Source organism: Candoia aspera, chromosome 2 (genome assembly GCF_035149785.1).
Source record: "Candoia aspera isolate rCanAsp1 chromosome 2, rCanAsp1.hap2, whole genome shotgun sequence".
In the NCBI taxonomy this organism is placed as follows: domain Eukaryota; kingdom Metazoa; phylum Chordata; class Lepidosauria; order Squamata; family Boidae; genus Candoia; species Candoia aspera.
In genome coordinates, this window is record NC_086154.1 from 230201478 (window position 1) to 230218833 (window position 17356).

A 17356-nucleotide genomic window follows, 5' to 3' on the forward strand; every position below is an offset into this window, starting at 1 on the left:
TCTACCAATAAAATAATTTGGTAATTAGTTGATTGATAAGTTGATTAACCATATCAAGACACATCAAGCATCAAGTTAACAAAATCTTCAAAGGTACTAATATACCAAACTACAGAGCAGAATACATTCAGAGAAATGTTTCACCTTTGCATGTTACCCCAATCTATTCTATAAAACAAGCTCTAAGAAAAAAGAGCTACCAGCTCACATTCTTCCAATTATTTAACAGAACTTAGTAAAAAAAAAACACTAAAGAGTCCCTGTGACATAGGAAGCATAATTCTATCAAGCAGCTCACAAATGGCAATACATCACGTATTACAAGTTTTCACTTTACCTTTTTCCTAATTTGGAAGGTTAGGAAGAGAAGTTTTAGGTACTGGGAGAAATCAAAGTATTATATTCCTCAGCCTGCACATGAAACCTTTGAGTTCTCAAACGTCCCTCAGCCACGAACTCACTAAATACAACCTTTGGCCCGTCACTTCTTCTCAGCCTATGCTACCTCACAATCACAGTGCGAGGACACAAGAAGCAGCAGCTAACGTTCCCCTGGGGAAGCAGAAATGGGACCCCGTTGAACAAATGCACTTGGAAAAACACCCAGAAATTTCTAATAAAGCTCTACGACCCAGGCGACGAAAAGAAGGCGGACCAGGTTTCACCCCCTGTATACGCACACCCTGTATACCAAATGCCAGAAGCGTGTGTCTCTGTATGTCTGCGTTATTTTCAACTGTGCAGATTCCTCCTTGACCCACAAGAAACACCTGAGAGGAAGAATGACTAAGAAAAGTATATTCGCCGCCTTGAATTATATATAAAAACAGACATGAAATAAAATAATAATAATAATGGCCCGCTGGATTTATAATCAGTCAAACCACAAGGGCACTCTAACAAATATCATCTCGCTGCCGTTCCTCTCCTCCCACCCTCCCTTTCCTACCTCGCACAGCACCGAAAATTCCACTTCCGGTTTTTGTATATGTAAACAGTGTATGTATATTCTCCTTGGCGCCTCTCTTCTGCCCAATCAGCAGGCGCCTTAGGCTCCTCTTTGTTTCAGGTTCCGCCCCCTGGTTACCGGAAGTGTGATGTGGCTCGTGGCGGCGCGTAACTATGGTAAGAGCGGCGTTCGGGAAAGAGGTCTCTCGTTTGGAAACCGGGGTCGGCCGTCCTTGTGGCTCCTTTGGCGGCACGCGTGGGACAGCGGACCCCCTTGGGAATGGCCCGATAACACGCGTGGAAGGTCACTCGGCCCCTTCCCCATTGTAGCGTCGTTGCCTTTGGCGTTGCGAGAGCGGCCTAGCTGGCCGCATCGTAAAAGGTGATGTCGCCCGTAGAGCATCATTCTTTACTCCTCCCCATCTTCTCCTTTGTGCAAACTGTGGTTGGCGAAATCTTCGTTCGCCAAATAGCCTGGCTAGTTTACGGCTCAGGGTTTTGTGCGAACCTCGCCCGTGTGATTAAGTTATAATTCAGTGTGTTGAAGAACCCCGTGCACTTCGGTTAATTCAGTACACTGCGGTTCAACTAACCATGGATAAATGGGTTGTGTGGACACAGTATTTATTTAATGCTTATCTTACCTCTGTGCCTGCTGCTTTTATATTAACTGTTCAAGGAAGTGTGCTACCTTCGTTTTATTTTTCTTTAGAAAATTGCTTTTGTGATCACTATTAAAGCACTTGTGGTCAGTTGCACAGTTCTTGGAGATAAGTCAAAAGTTTCACATTTTGATTCTATTTGTTACCTCTTTGGTCTCTGGTGACCTAACAAATATTTATTACACACCACTTATGTAGACTCAAGGCACAACATTTAGGTGCCTTTTTGCAGATTGTCCCTATAAAACACCAAGCAGTATCCACTATTATTTATCAAACTTGTACCCTGCTGCAGTCTGATGATCTCAGCATCTTGCGGGGTATGCAATATGGCAACAGTTAAAACATGGTTAACATGGTTTAAAAAAATAGCATAATCCCCCAACAAAGAGAGAATAACAGCGAGCAGAACCAAAAACAATAAAAGGTGGTGCAGTGCTTGTTAAGAGGAAGCCCTCCAAAATAATACATAAAATGTTAAAATCAATAAATTAGTAATACAGCGTAACACATATTTACATGGAGATAAATTCTACTGCATTAAGTTGGGTGTCCTTCCATTTCTATTTAAAATCAGTGTGCACTGTATAATCTCTTGTGAGATGTCTCTTTATTACACCTGGGACAAAACAATAGATGAAAGAAAGGCAATGATAGAGAAAGAATTGTGACAGTCACCAATTATATTTAATTACAAACTTGGTTGCAGCAAGGTAAGCAGAGGTTTCATGGGAAATAATAGGTACTCAGTGCAGATGTCCCTGAAAGAAGAAGCACATGCAGTCCTAAGCATATCAGGTAGCAAGGAGAATTGTCTTTTGAAAGATCCTTGGAAGGACTGAGAATTGTTTTGCAGCATTGATTGTAGGAACTACTTTTCTAGATCTGGTTTAGAAAAATTGCCTTTTTCATTTTTACACTATGGCTACTTTGCACAACATGATAAATGAAGTGTTTCATTTAAATGAAGGTGTTTTAAAGGGGCCTGAGGACCTGGCTCTTCACCCAGGCCTTTGGTGAGGATGACTGAAGCCTCCTTTTAACCCAGGGGGTTTCCTTTTGTTTCCACCAGGTTTGTTATTCTGCCATCACTACCTTTTTGTTTTTTTGTTCTTTTCATTTTGCTGTTTTTATCTTTTAAATAATTTTGTATGGCACTCTACTGTTTCAGTACTGTCTCCCAGTCCAGAGTTGCTGGGAGTCGGGCAGCACATACATTTAATAAGTAATAATAAATCCAGATTGTCAAGTGTGGACTACTTAGTTATTCCCACTTGATTTTTGCCAAATGGGATTAGCTAAAGAAACCTTGAAAGTTCCTTACATAGTTTATCGCACTGTGTGAATTGAGAACTCTGGCTTGCTCTCTTCAAAGTAGAGTCTGAAGTCACACCTTCAAATCCCTGCCTTGTTTTGGAAGCATAAGACAGGAATCCTAATTTCCACATTACATGTTCATTGTTAAAAAGTAGAATCCATTATGAGAGTAGACAAAGGTTCTATGCTAAATGAGACAACCAGCCTAGCTAGTGATAGTATCAATGCTATTAAATGGCAACAATTTCTCAAGGTGTAATGACTGTAATACTCAAATCTGCCATTAAGTTCGATTCATACATGACTGTAGTAGAAATCTCTTTAATGGAGAGTAGTATGCAGAACAGTTACAAAGTTGCAAATGAAAGTTCCCACACTTTCCCCAAGCTAAACAACCCAATGAGTTCAAACCCCGTCCCCTTTTCAGGCATGCAGCTCCCCCCTTCGTGTCAGTTCAGTTCAGTTTGATGCAGATGTCTCCAACTGCTCGGCAGCTTGACCTTGAATACCAGGGATAGTCCAAACAAGATGTTTTCACACTCCTGGCATGTCCCCCCTCCCAACTCAACTGACTCGCACGTTCTGACACGTGTTAACTCCATTCATGCATGCGAATCCAATCAGATGTTCTGGGGATGTTTGATCGGGGAGCATGACAAGGTTTAAGGCAGAAATCAACTCGGCCTTTCTGAACCCAAATTGTAAATGTCAAGGATTAAAACAGCCTTTTCTGAACATAAAGCATATCCTATGCTCTCCAGGTTTACATCTAAATTATTATGAGAGACTTAATTCACTTTGTACTATACTCTGAGATACTGTTTCAGTGAAAGCAAAATCTGCCCTTTTCTCATAACTTTATGCAGTCATCTCTTATTGGCAGGACATACTAAAGAGTATGCAGTGCATGCCTATTAGATTCACTGTGTCCCAAGTTTCCCTTAAAATGCACAAGTTTGTAATATAAAAACATATCCAACAAATGGAGAACAAATTAAGCTGAAGACTTTAATTTGCAAAACAAGTATTTTATGAATGATCTGAAATTTTCAATAATACCTTGTTTTGAAAAAGAAATTAGTACTTCACTGTTACTAGATTTAGGCAAAATTACTAAATTGGAATTAAAATGAAAAATAGTAATAGGCTGTTAAAATTCTTATTTTTCTACTTATTTATGGGAAGAGGGACATGAATACAATAAAGAGAACTTCTAAAAACTGACAACTAATATTTTATATCACATTTTCTTTCAGTCTGCAATCTTCAATTTTCAGAGTCTTCTGACAGTAATCTTGCTGCTTATATGTACATGTGCATACTTAAGGTCTTTGGCTCCCAGATTACTGGATAACAATAAAACAGGGTATGTGAATTTCTAGAAATTTGGGGAAAGGATATGCATGTAAGCTTGTTAGTTTTTAATCTTAGTATATTGATTTTTCCTTGAAATGGATTCATTGATACTAAGCATTGTTAATCCTTGAAAGCTTAATTACAGTATAATTCATTTATAATCACAGAAAATTTTCGTTTTCTTAAAATGGAGCCTGCCTTTCTAAGAAGCTATGAGATTTCACTATTTGGAACATTGAAGAAAAGAATTTTTAAGTTAATTTCACCTCTCAGTGTTCTATATTATTATTTTATGGGGAGGAGGTTACAATTCTGTGGTTTTATTTTGCATTTTTATGGCTGTAAATAGCTGAAAGCTAGTTTGAAGTTGGCAATGTACAAATCATGTAATAAGTATATAAAATAACTTACACTGTAATTGAATTGAATAACTTTATTGATTAGTCAAATGACCATATCAGAGAGTTGCGCATCAGCCACTATAAGATATAAAATATACCATAAAACAGCTAAAATACAGTAAAATTAACTAAAATATACTATGGTGAGATAAAGTACGATAAAATACAGTAGGGCAGGGGAGTTACTTGATCACGAAGGAGGTTTTCCCAGGGTGAGGCTCATCCATTGCACTCCGGGTCTGCTGACCCCTGTGATTTCCCCAAATGCGGGAAACTCGACTGCATAATAATTTACACTGTAATACTTATTCAGTAAAATACTAATTAAGATAAAATGCCCAATCTAAAAACCCTCTTTCTAAATAAAACTTCCTTACATACCATTTTAAAGTAGGCAATAAAAGTAATACATCCTTCCTAGGCAGTTCATTCCATATTTTTGGCACCATGCCCTTTCTTTGACCCTCAGAAGGACTTTAAGAATAATTGCAGAAGCTAAATCGAATTTCCAAGCAACCTGATATGGAGCAAAACAAATTCCTTTGTCTCGGGCCATTAGGACTTTAAAAGCCAAATAAAAATTTAGCTAAATATGTAATTGGATGTCTTTTTATTTACAAATTAAATATGTTTTTACTATACTTCAATTATTAAATAATTTTCTTTATAACATTAAAAATAAAAAATAGGCTACAGCTCTGGAAACCTCTCAGGTCCACATCTAATGCTTTCATGAGTCTCAGGTTGTATACCTCTGCAATATCATGTGACATGATATGATATTGTAACAACTGGCTTTTTTGAGCTAATTGAACAAACTCAAGATGTAGAGGGCAATACTTAAAATTGTACACTGTGCCCCTTGTTAATCATACAAAGTTTGATAGAGGCACACTTAACATATGTTGACATTTCAGTGTTTTCTATGGCTTGTAGAGAAGCATTTTATTTATGTATTAATTTTGTTGTCTGTTTGAGGAATTCTGGCTGTTGGATCCAAACATTTTTGTTTTCTTGAGAAGTTAATTTCTTTTTTTGTTTAGATAGGATTTCTTTTAGTGCAAAGTTAAGGTATCATTTCATCCCATGGTTTAACTTTGCACTTAATGAATGCAGTTTTGCTGTGGACAATCTTTTATTACAACTTTTTGTGTCTGATACAAGTTGCAGAACTCTGTGCTGTTTCTGAATATTTGTAGGGAAGGCTGTATCAAAAGCCACATTATATGCAGGTTAATGTTATGATTTGATTGATGCAAACTTATATCCACTGAGTGATTTTTATACTAAAAATGTATAAAAAATTTTATACATTTACACATTGGGAAAAAGATCTTTCCCATCTGTAAGGTTAAAAAAATGAATCGTAATTTATAAAAATGCAACTATTTCTGTATGCTCAGGACTTCAAGACTGCGTGCTCGATTATGTTTGTAACTGAGAGAAATTCAAAAGCATTTTGTGAGCACGAAAAAAATCAATAGACTTAAGATTCTTTAAAAATAGTTATTGGGATATTTGTCATTACTATTGTATCTGTTTAATTTGCATCTACTGAAAATATGAAATTATTTTTCTTATAATTAATATATATTTTCAGATTATTGGGCATATTCTGGAAGTGTGCCAGGATTGGTAAGTAGGCAGCCATGCTGCACTGTTTCTAGTTACTTGTACATACGCATGCGCACATATGCTATTGTCGAATACGTATAACATTCAAGCATGTGTACGTTTGCTGAAAAAATGCAAATTGCTAGTAGTATTATTCCACCTATATAGATGGCATCTTCATGCTCTTATTTGCAATTTTATCTTTGGTAAACAGATTTCTTAATACAGAGTTACAAATGTGAATTTTGCAAACATGAACAGACAATTTCTATATGCAAAGTTTTTACTGCTGGATTTTTTTCCCTAGTCAACTAAAGTACAGTCTTTTTACTTTTATTATGCAAATGAATAAAAAGTATAACTGCATTTAACAGCATTAAGGATAAATGCAATATTAAGAGGCATAGTAACACAAAGGGGGAAAGGGGAAAACCCCTAAAATACAGAACAGAACAGAACAGCCACAAAACTTTGACAATATTTCTTGAGTTCTTTGGCCAGTATTGTATAATTATTCTTTTGACCACCCCCCATGCTTGAATAATCCACAATTGTTGATATCTTGATAGATTCCAGTACAGCAGATACAGCCAAGGAGAACTTGGCTGTATCCACTGTACTGAGTAATAGATCCACAGGCATATGTACAGTTTGGTTGATGTCAGCATCAAACACCATCGTAAGAGGGCAAAATCAAACTGTATGTCAAAGTAACCTCATCCTTATATTTTGAGAATTGTTACTCTGACCCACTGACATTAAATCTGATTTCCTTTGATTTATAGAATAACCAGACAGGATCCTGAATTTGTGTATTAATGAGACAGATGTCTGGTCTATTTTTGAAACATGAAATATCTAACAATATATAGGAGATACTTGGCCTCTGTCCCCTTTGTTATAAGTCCACTGATATTTTTCAGAATTTCTAATTATTGTGTGATTTAATCTGTGTGAGTTAAAGCAAGAACATCACTTAAAAATCTGATATTTTCAGAAACTTGATGAACCCTGCATAAATCTTCCCTGCAATGGTGCATTATAATTGGCAGAACATCCTGTGATCTAGAGGTCAAAGTAGTGATTATAATCGTAGCTTCTACATTTTTCAAAGGAATAGATCTGCAGATAGTAGTAAGGTCCTTGCAGAGCTTGTGGATGGATGTGATGTTTACCTCATTAATACTAAAAGCATTTTTAAGAAATTTGAAACCACTATAGACTTACAAAATTGGGAATCAAAACCCAATATACTTTTTATACCAATTAGCTGGAAAACCATTAAGACCAGGAGTCTTCCCCACTTTCATGTACCTAATTATAGTGACAATTTCCTGAAACAAAAGAGGTAAAGTACACTTACTAGGCTTAGATCCTTAACTGGGATCTATTTACACCTTCCCAACTATATCCCAAATAGAAGGCATAATATGTTGCTTAATTTTGTTTAGACATCGATAACTTACTAGATTTCTTTCCTTTATCCCAATATTGTTATTTACACATTTTTGAGGTGGGGTTGTTGGTGTTTCAGATGCAAATTAGATTTAGTAGGGATGGATAAAGTATAAGGGTTTTTTTCCTCACTGTTTTCAGTATTAATATCAAATGGCAGTATTCTTTTGTAACATGGAATATTAACATGGGATCTCCTGCTAAGTGTTGGCAAGTCTTACTACGTTTTAAAAAATGGGAACTGGATGTGTTTTGTTGAAGATACTCACATTTTGTCTAAAAACAGTAACAGAATCCTTGGATGAGAGGTGTTTAGTATTGTAACGATTGCCTATCCCAATAGACTCAGACTCACAAGCAGATACTTAATGATATCTGATTTATTAGAAGAATAGTATGCAAATACAGAGAAATGCGGGGTTGCTGCCACCGCCCTCCCCACTGCAGCCTGCGGAGCGTTGTCCTCCCCAGGGGCTTGATAGAAACCATCCCCAAAAGTCAAAGTCCTGTGCACCCAATTTATATATGGGTTTTGCTGGACCAACCAAGGAATCCCCAGAATGACTAAAGGACCCCCCACAGGTGCCACTACAAACGGCAGCCCCTCACAGTGGCTGCCCATTTGCAACACCACCATGCCCATGGAATGGGTGACTGGCTTCCCCCCCGCCGTAGAACCATCCAGCTGGGTAAAAATCATGGGACGTTTTAGTGGAAAACTGGGTAACTCCAAAGCGGCCACCACGTCAGGGTGCATCAAGCAACGCGAACACCCTGAATCGATCAAAGCCCACACTTCAACAGTTCTTGTGCGGGAGCCTAGCTTCACTTTCACTGTCAGTGTGGGATAGTTGCCACTCACCGAAACATGGTCGCGCCCTTCCTCTACTACCTGCCCAGAGGCGCCCTTTAAAGCAGGTGGCTGGCGTTTCCCGCTGGCTGGAATATATCGGGCTCCCCCTCGTCCCCGAAGTAAGGAATTTCCTCCACTTCAGTCTCAGTTAAAGCCGCCTTCATTTTCCTGGGTAAAGAGGGAGATTTCCCCGACGACTTTCCCGGACGTTCCTCGGTCTTTCTTTTCGGGCACGCCGCCGCTTGGTGACCTTCCTTCCCACATCGGAGGCATTGACCCTTCGCATAGTGGCGCTCTCTCTCCTCTTCCCAAGCACGTTGGCCGGACTTTCCAGTGGGTGCAGCAGTGCGGGAACCCTTGCTGAGGCTAGCATATCTCATCACCTTCCGGTGAGCAAAAGTTTCATGGGCATACTCAGCCTTCCCTGCCAGCTGTATCCACTCATACAGGGAATCCGGGTCGTCTCGGCCAAGCGACCACCTTAGGACCTCTGTATTCAGACCGTCCTTAAAAAGTTCTATTAAAGTGGATTGGGACCAATCCTCCACTTTCCCAGCCAAAGCCTTAAATTCCAGAGCATAGTCTGCCACCGATCGTGGCCCCTGGCACAGCTCCCTCAATGCCCGTTTTGCTCTTTCCTTGGCTAACGGGTCTTCAAAGTGTAATTTTAGCGCCCACAGGAATTCCTCGAACTCCTCCAGCTCAGGGGCCTCCGATTGACATAACTGCACGTACCAATCGGCACTAACCCTTGAGCTTAGTGGCAATGGCATTAATCTTGGCTCTTTCTGAGCAGAAACACTGTTCCCATTCGTCCATGTAACTCCTTGCATTGGTAAGGAAAAACGACAGCTTAGTTGGATCTCCATCAAATTTAACGGTAAAGTCCTTTACCCCCACTCCGGGCAGTCCCTTCGCCACAGCTGGATGGTCGGGCTTCCTCCTAGCCCCCAGGGATCTCCGCTTTCGAGGAGGGGACCTTGAAATTCTCACCCTCGTTGCTCTTACTTCCTCTCGGTGCCGGGTCCTACTCCTTTCCTCTGGGGAAGGTGGGGGCGACGAAGGAGTCGAATACTTATGACTGGACTCCTCTCTCCTCCTCTCCCGTGGACCCCAGTCCATGGACATTTTCCGAAACATAAATTCTAAGGACTCCAATTTAGCCTCCACCAGTTATATACGATCAGGGGTTTGGGAATCCTCCTTTCCCTCCTTCTTCACCACGGTTGGGGACAACAGGTACCACTGCTTCCAAGACGTTCTTGACGTCCCTGGTAGGGTTCCCTGTGTCTCATCCCAGGTGAGCAACTCGCCTGGTGACTCGCCAGTCGGTTCAGGGGCTCTTTTACCTCCAACCTCCTCATCTCCTAGGCTGAAGCTCGACCCCTCCCGAACTTCTGAAGTCTCTCGAGGAGAGACTCTCTCCGTTCTTATTACTGTAGAGTCGGGTTCCCCCTCGCTCAATTCTTCGCTTTCCATGGTTTGTGGATTTGGTTTGCTCATCACTAGCACTTCTCCCTCACAAAATAAATCTGGAAAGGGGCTAACGGGAAAAAAAAAAAATTGGATTCTCAGCTTTATGTAACGATTGCCTATCCCAATAGACTCAGACTCACAAGCAGATACTTAATGATATCTGATTTATTAGAAGAATAGTATGCAAATACAGAGAAAGCTGAGAATGAGTAAAAGCGCGCCAAATACAAACTAAAAACCCTCGGCTCAAAACGTAATCCCTCCCCTCGCCCTGCCGTTGCAAACTCCCCCCTCCCAGGTGCTGGTAACCGTTTCAACTGATGTCCTGGGAAAATAACCTTGAACACACGAGATAACCCAAATATATTCCAGCCCAGCAGCCAAGGGATAACCACTCTCCAAGATGGAATCCTCCTCCCTTCCCAGATGAAACACGCATCAGTGAAATGACATGCAAAACATTACGATGTACCAGCAACATTGGAACGGCGAACATGACAAGTATATAGATTTTTGAGTTGATCATTAAAAAAATATTAAAGATTTTGTTAAGTGTAACCAAATACTGATCTCATTCATTAGCCTTGGTATGGAACACTGCTAAATTTCTGGTTGCAGGTCACATTATTACATATGCTTCAATTTGCCAGAAATAAATTTTAGAGGACAAAGTTTAAAAAATATTATTGCTTTTTATGCACTTTTTTGTTCCAATTTTATTGGGGATTTTTTAGTAAGATTACAAAAAATCTAGTGCAAACATACAAAAAATAAAATGAAAGAAGGGCAAGGTATCAACATGATAGATAATTATAAGAAATAAAATATATTTAAAGTAATTTTCACAGAATGCTTGATGATGATTTTGCCTCAAATTATATTTCTAACACAAAATCATAGTTAAAAATGATTGAAAGTTTCAGTACTACAATCTCCCGCAGTTTTTATTTTGCAGATCAGTAGTCTATGGGCATATACACCCATACACACACACACACACCTCTGTTAATTCCATGGAAGAGGGGAAAGATGGTACAGTATCTCTATCTTTGCCCTTCTCTGCCACATATACAGGAATGGGGAAGATCAGAATGGAGGAAAGGATTAAACAAAATGTCCTAAAACAGCAGTTTCCTAGTGTTCAAAGCAGCCTAGTGGACTTGCTTTTTTGCAAAACTGGTACTTGTTACTTGTCAGCAAACCCTGTTCTAGAGTGTGGCCTCTAGAAGTAATAGGTATTATATGGCCATGTAAATTATACACACAGTAAGTGTCCTTCTAAGAAATCCAGATTTCTAAGTATTTAGACTTGATTTTTTCCCCTTCTGATTATTTTAACACTCTATATAAATCTATTTTTTCATTAATGTAAAATGCAACTCTGCTGCTTTTAAGTAGTCTTTTGGATGTTCACACCTTTCAGACAAGCTGTTGCCTATTCGTAAAGTATTGTTAACAGACATGCAATCCTAATGGATAATGGGTGCTTCCTTCAAGAAAATTAAGAACAGAAAACTTCAACACATATGACAATTGTGAGGTGGACTTGCTCAACATTAAACAGATGTGAAATTACGCATGTTAAATCATATAGCTATTTGCAGTTTAATTACATACCTATCAGATGATGACAATGTCTTGTAATGTTAATTGTGATAGTCTTGCTTAAGGGGAAGAATTGGTGAACTGTTTCTGGTTGTGGAAAGATTAGTTGTTGAGAAGAATAAATTTATGTTTAGTTAATGCACCAATATTTGAAAAGCTTAAACTGTTTTTTTCAGGCATTCAGGTCTTCCTTTAATTAAAGAAAAATATTTGAAGTATTACCAGTATGCTACTTAATTTATCAAAAGAACCTTTGACATTGTCAAACAGTGAACATCAGGTGGTAAATTCATACTGTTTGGGGCAGTGGAATGCCTTTTACTAGTTATGGGGAGATTGGGTTTCAGGAGAATTTTTGGATTAACTGTTACAGTATTTACACCGGAATGTGCCACCAGCCATTCTTTTTCTGTATTCTCTTGCAGACCTAGTCAGCAGTATTTTATTTCATTCAAACTAGGAAAAAAAGCTTGCTCGTGAAAAAGGAGATAGTAACTTAGTATTGTTTCTCCTTCCAGGTGAACGGAAGAGCCCTTATGTAGCAGTATGCTGTATCGCAATGGCCTTCAGTATTCTCTTTGTACAATAAAAATGGGAAAATGTTAAGAATATACTGCTGTCAATTTGCAGTCAAATAAAAGAAGAAACAGAAGACAAAAATACGTTCTACACCTCAATTTGTAATGTCTGTTTGGACAAGAAAGGCTTTTGACTCTGTGTCTCAGTATTTTTGGTTAAAAAGCAGTGATGTTGAAAGAAATACAGTTATTAATCCTTTCAGCTGGGTAACATTTGTTTATGTTAATTATTCTAAATTTCAGTAAAGGCTTCTTACAACAATGGTGAGACAGTCTGCCAGAGTTGATTTGATGTTAAACCCAACACCCTTTTAAATGCTTTTTTATTTAAAAGTCTTTAATTTTACTTTTTTCATATCGAAATAGGAATAAGAGAAATAAAATCTTAATGTGTAGATAAAGAGAAAGTAAAATTATATCATAACAGAAAACAGATATGTTAAACTATGAGGGAGAGTTAAAGTTGGGAAGACTATTTGAAACAGAAGATTTCAATTAAGTTCAGTTTCACTGGAGCTTTTCTAATTGTTCTATTTATAGGTTTTACAAATTATAAAATATCTGCAATAGAAAATAATTTTACCAAGACTGAATTCTGTTACGACTTTATTAAGCAAATGCTCCTCTATAATATAGTCAACACTTAATATTTATAGTACACCTTGCATCTGATTTTCAGTAAACAATTTATATAAAGTTGCTTATTGCTGCAAACTATTAAATTCTGGAACTTAAATCTCATGTATGTACTTCTCTCACCTACTGGAAAATGAAATACAATCTAGATTTTTTTTTCAGAAACATCCGAATACTGCCTTTTAATTATTTCACCGGTATTCACCAGGGTTTTCATTATAGGGCTACAAAAATTGAAAGAACAATTAATATTGGTTTAGTGTTAACTGAAATTAATTATCTAATCTGGTTTCCATTTGTCTGTTGCCTACTTGTGTATCACTGTATCAGTGTAACTGCATAAATACTCCTTTGGCTTCTAACTTACTTCACAAATCATAAGAAATCTTTTATGATCCTTAAATATATTTTTGTATAAATTACATTCTATACCTGTATTGTGAGAATTGTGTTACAAAGTATTGATTTTTCAAATTATTTATATACAAGTGGTCCTCATTTAATGACCGCTCATTCGGTGACCATTTGAACTTGTGATTGGTCCTTGAAGTTCTGGCTGTTGCAGTGCCCTTGCATGTCACGTGATCACACTTTGTGACCTTCCCTGCCAGCTTCCCACAAGCAAAGTCAATAAGGAAGCTGGCAGGAAATCAGAAGTTGTGATCACATGAGGTCCTCGCTAAAGACCTGCATGGTCCTTGCTTAATGATGGTAACAGGGACTGCCAGAACTGCTGTTGCTAAGCAGCATGGTCACATGACATCGTGCTTTACAGATGCATCACTTAGCAGTGGAAATTCCAGTGCAATTACTGCTGTTAAGCAAGGACCACTTGTAGATTCATTTGAAGGAGTGTGAGAAGAATATGATACAGTCTGTTTCATTGGAAAGGGGTGTGTGGAGGCATTTAGCATTTGGTAATTTTTATACTACTGGTAGTCTTTGGTTAGTGACTGACTCGTTTAGCAGCTGTTTGCAGTTACGACGGTGATGAAAAAGTAACTTTGTGACCAATCCTCACATTTAGAACCTTCACAAGTCAGTGAAACAAAGGAAAGCTGAAGTAAGATCATAAGCACAGTCACGTTTTCACTTAGTGACTGCTTCACATAATGACCAAGTTGCAGTCACTAAACAAGGACTACCTGTATTAAGATGTAAATTTAATTCTGAAATTAGAGGTGTCGGCAGTCAGTGAGTTCCTCTACTTTGCAAGCATTGAGAAATAATCCTGCATGCGATATTTGCAGAATAAATGCAAGGAAGGCACAGTATGCATACCACAGCTTGTGCTGCATGAAGTTCCTCAGAAGCTTTCCAAGTTGGACTAATCATAATTGGCATTTGTCTGCATTTTTGTGTCTTCTTTTAAATTCTGGTAATGATACCAAGAAAAATTCTTCTGTTTTTTTTTTTTTTTCTTAATCTATACACAAATAGGATCTTGCATTCCAGATATTTGTAAGGATTTTACAACACTTTTCTGAAAGGAGATACATTTTTCTTGAATAATTAAGTCTGAAATGGGAAGAATATCTTACATTCCTTGAATAGAACCTCACTGAGAGTGAGGAGTCCAGAAAAATGCGAAGTGCATACTGGTTGCTTTTTTCCTCTTGTATTGTATTTTTAGATCTTAGTACTTAGAGCACAATCACTTTATTTTTAGTTATTGTAAATTGGTATGATAGTCTATTTTGACTAAACAACAATCCTTTAAAAAGTTCTTTAAAAACAATATATTTTCAAGAGAACCAGTAACTTAATCACGTGATTTACTGGAAGACTCAGAAGGTTAATGGTGGGGGAAAAAACCCTTTCAGAACCTGCATAACTTGTTTTCTTATTTTCAGATAGCATGGTCTTCCACAGCTCATGCCATCAAAGTCTTTGGGATTATAATCCAAGCCAACACATCTTTAAGATGTCTGGTTTGGGTTCAGATCTTACAAGATCTTAATGTAAAAACTGTATCATATAATAAATCTGTTTGAAGGAGATATGCTCATGTAACTCCTTTACAACAAACAATTACGATTAGAAGCCAATGTCGATAAATTGTTTGCATGCTAATTTGCATCGTATAATTGTAAAGAGTTACAAAAACAGCTTCAAGAATCTACAAAACTTCATATTAGTTGAGTGGGAATAATTATGACAAAGGGTGGCAGTAGTCAAAGAAATACAGTAATTTACCCCTCTTTTGCAAAAGATCAAAAAATATTTAAGTTGTGGCACTTTCTTTATCATTGTTTGATAGAACAACTATAATTAAAGTGAATATTCTTACTATTTTTTTTCCTAAATCTTTTATCTACGATTTGTTTTCACACATGGCAAACAAGTATTTTGCAATTTTCACCTAAGTATTTAAAAACTTTATATGAGATTAATCATATAAGCAAAGGTAAAATGGAAGCTTAGATTTACCAAGTCTAAAATACTACCTTAATGTTTTAATGGACAAACACTGATCAAATGTTCAGTGAAAGATCATTTTTCATTTTATTCCCCATGTGAAAGTTTTATTGTAAATGGATATAATATGTGCAAGGGAGGAGAGGAAGTCCTAATACAGCAACATCTTCCAATTTACTAATATGAATAGCTCTTCCTTTTCATTGCTTCCTTTGTTTATTCACTCTTTTAAAAAAAACAATTTTACAGGTGAAATACCTGTATAAATAACCACGCATTGGAATGTAATAGTTGGGAAAACAACACAAACTTACAAATAATAATATGACTTCATGAAAATGTAACAAGATGGAGGATGTATTTTTATGTCTAACATAGCAGAAAAACTGCAAGAAAATAAATTGGTCATCTTAAATGGAGACGTACTCAATTACAAATGAATACATTAAATTTACTACTTGCATTTCCTTAAAGTGATTCCTCTGCTTCCTGCTCAGGCTGCACATTTATGTGTCTCTCAATTTGTAAAAGCTAGACAACTGGCAGGTCTTCGTTTTTCTGGAATGAAAAGTAAGAAGAAAATGTTCAGATTGTTAACAAACCACCTGGTCTGAAAGATAATCTGGATATCACGTGTTTGGCAAAATACACCCTTTCCTGTAGCCAAGTTTATGAAGAGAGATGACCATATGGGACTTTGCACATCACAGAAAAAAGTAATGAAGTTTGGAAAAGCTAACATGTTTGGTTCTATCATAATGATAGTTCGGAGGGGAGAAGGAAAATCAGTTTTATGTGAAGGAGAAATGAATGTTTGGTTTCACCCTTATGTCTGACCCCATATTCCCTTACCTATTTGTTTGGACCTGAGTTTGCCACACGAGCACCTGTTTCCTGTAACAACCTTTACGGGCCATTGAAATGTACTTTTTGGTTTTGTGCATTTTCTCTATTTCTCAGATGGGAGATGATGGAACTTTAAAAAAGAATCTTCAGACTTGAAAAAATGATTCATTATGTATTCATGGTATCTTAACTGAAGTCAAGAAGTTATTCCCTAATCTCACACATTTTAGAAAATATGAAAGAAAGCAAATCACAACATTTAAAAGTGGACTGCATGATCTCTTTGTTGCATACATTTAGTACACTTCCACAAGGTTCTGCTCTTGTTAAGAATAGAGTCATATTTTTGTATGTAGTGCTCATTTACTCACAAATTTGCATGCTATGAATAGCATTGAGCTTAATGTGCTAAATATTCTTAGGATATTTAACAAGAAGGTAGTTATCAAAATGGATGTGACAAGGAGTCCTGATAGGGATCTGATTATGGTATGGGGTAAATAAGTTTTGGGCTTCTTTTCTAAGCTTCAAGCATAAATAGATACAATTTGCCCCCAGTGCGTACTATAGTCTCTATTTTTTCAGGCTGGTGTTCTCTCCATTAGTGACAGTTGTTTAAAGCTATATTTAAATGTGATTATGTATTTAGAATAAGGCATAACTTGCATAATGCATTTGAATATATTAGAGTCACCATTCAGAGGGATAGTTCCTTTGCTATTTGTTTGTTTATTTAGGCGTGAATGCCAGCTGACACCAATCAACTCTGGAATAACAGCTTCAGTCAAGCCCAGAGTCACTGGGAGTAGGGCAGCATATACATCTAATAAATTATTATTATTATTACTATTATTCATATAAGTATAGGAGTACCATCAGCTCTTCTTTACATTTAAAATGGAGAAGTAGATTTGATTGTTAGGCAGTCCAGGATGAAATTCTTATTTCTTGCTTGTTCCCGTGTATGCAAACTGGTTTAAATATGGCTTAGCTTACAAGTATTTTATTAGGCTCAAACCATATGAGATTCTTTAGGTAGGTGCTATCATATTTTGTCAAATAATATTTAGGATATGTTGTAATGTGCTTCTAATGGGTGAAAGAACAAACAGCATGGTGATACTGCACGAGGTAAATAATACATTTGAGGAACTTCCTGTCTCCCGTTGTCTCAGCCCACCCTATGTGTTC

The 17356-nt window shown here is 37.4% G+C and overlaps 2 protein-coding genes and 1 non-coding gene across 4 annotated transcripts in view; 2 read left to right on the forward strand and 1 right to left on the reverse strand.

Moving 5' to 3' along the window:
• Positions 1–1037, reverse strand: part of XRCC4 (X-ray repair cross complementing 4) — a 151311-nt gene extending 150274 nt beyond the window's left edge. For both annotated transcript variants that reach the window (XM_063295453.1, XM_063295454.1), the window contains exon 1: positions 950–1037. The gene's annotated coding sequence lies outside the window, so the exon portion shown is untranslated. The remainder of the gene's footprint in view (positions 1–949) is intronic.
• TMEM167A (transmembrane protein 167A) lies at positions 1006–13330 on the forward strand. Its single transcript, XM_063295455.1, has 4 exons — positions 1006–1125; positions 4184–4293; positions 6285–6319; positions 12206–13330. The coding sequence occupies exons 1-4, from the start codon at positions 1123–1125 to the stop codon at positions 12274–12276; spliced, it is 219 nt and encodes a 72-aa protein (XP_063151525.1). The 5' UTR covers positions 1006–1122; the 3' UTR covers positions 12277–13330.
• On the forward strand, positions 4848–5009 carry LOC134492622 (U1 spliceosomal RNA). The gene has a single exon (XR_010067498.1). It is a non-coding gene; the product is annotated as a U1 spliceosomal RNA (small nuclear RNA).
• Positions 13331–17356: the final 4026 nt, after the last annotated feature.

Bases quoted from the DNA above. Each gene is read 5' to 3' on its own strand.
- TMEM167A (XM_063295455.1), top strand. The intron at 4,294-6,284 runs GTATGTGAATTT...ATATATTTTCAG, and splicing joins CTGGATAACAATAAAACAGG to ATTATTGGGCATATTCTGGA. The intron at 6,320-12,205 runs GTAAGTAGGCAG...TTCTCCTTCCAG, and splicing joins CTGGAAGTGTGCCAGGATTG to GTGAACGGAAGAGCCCTTAT.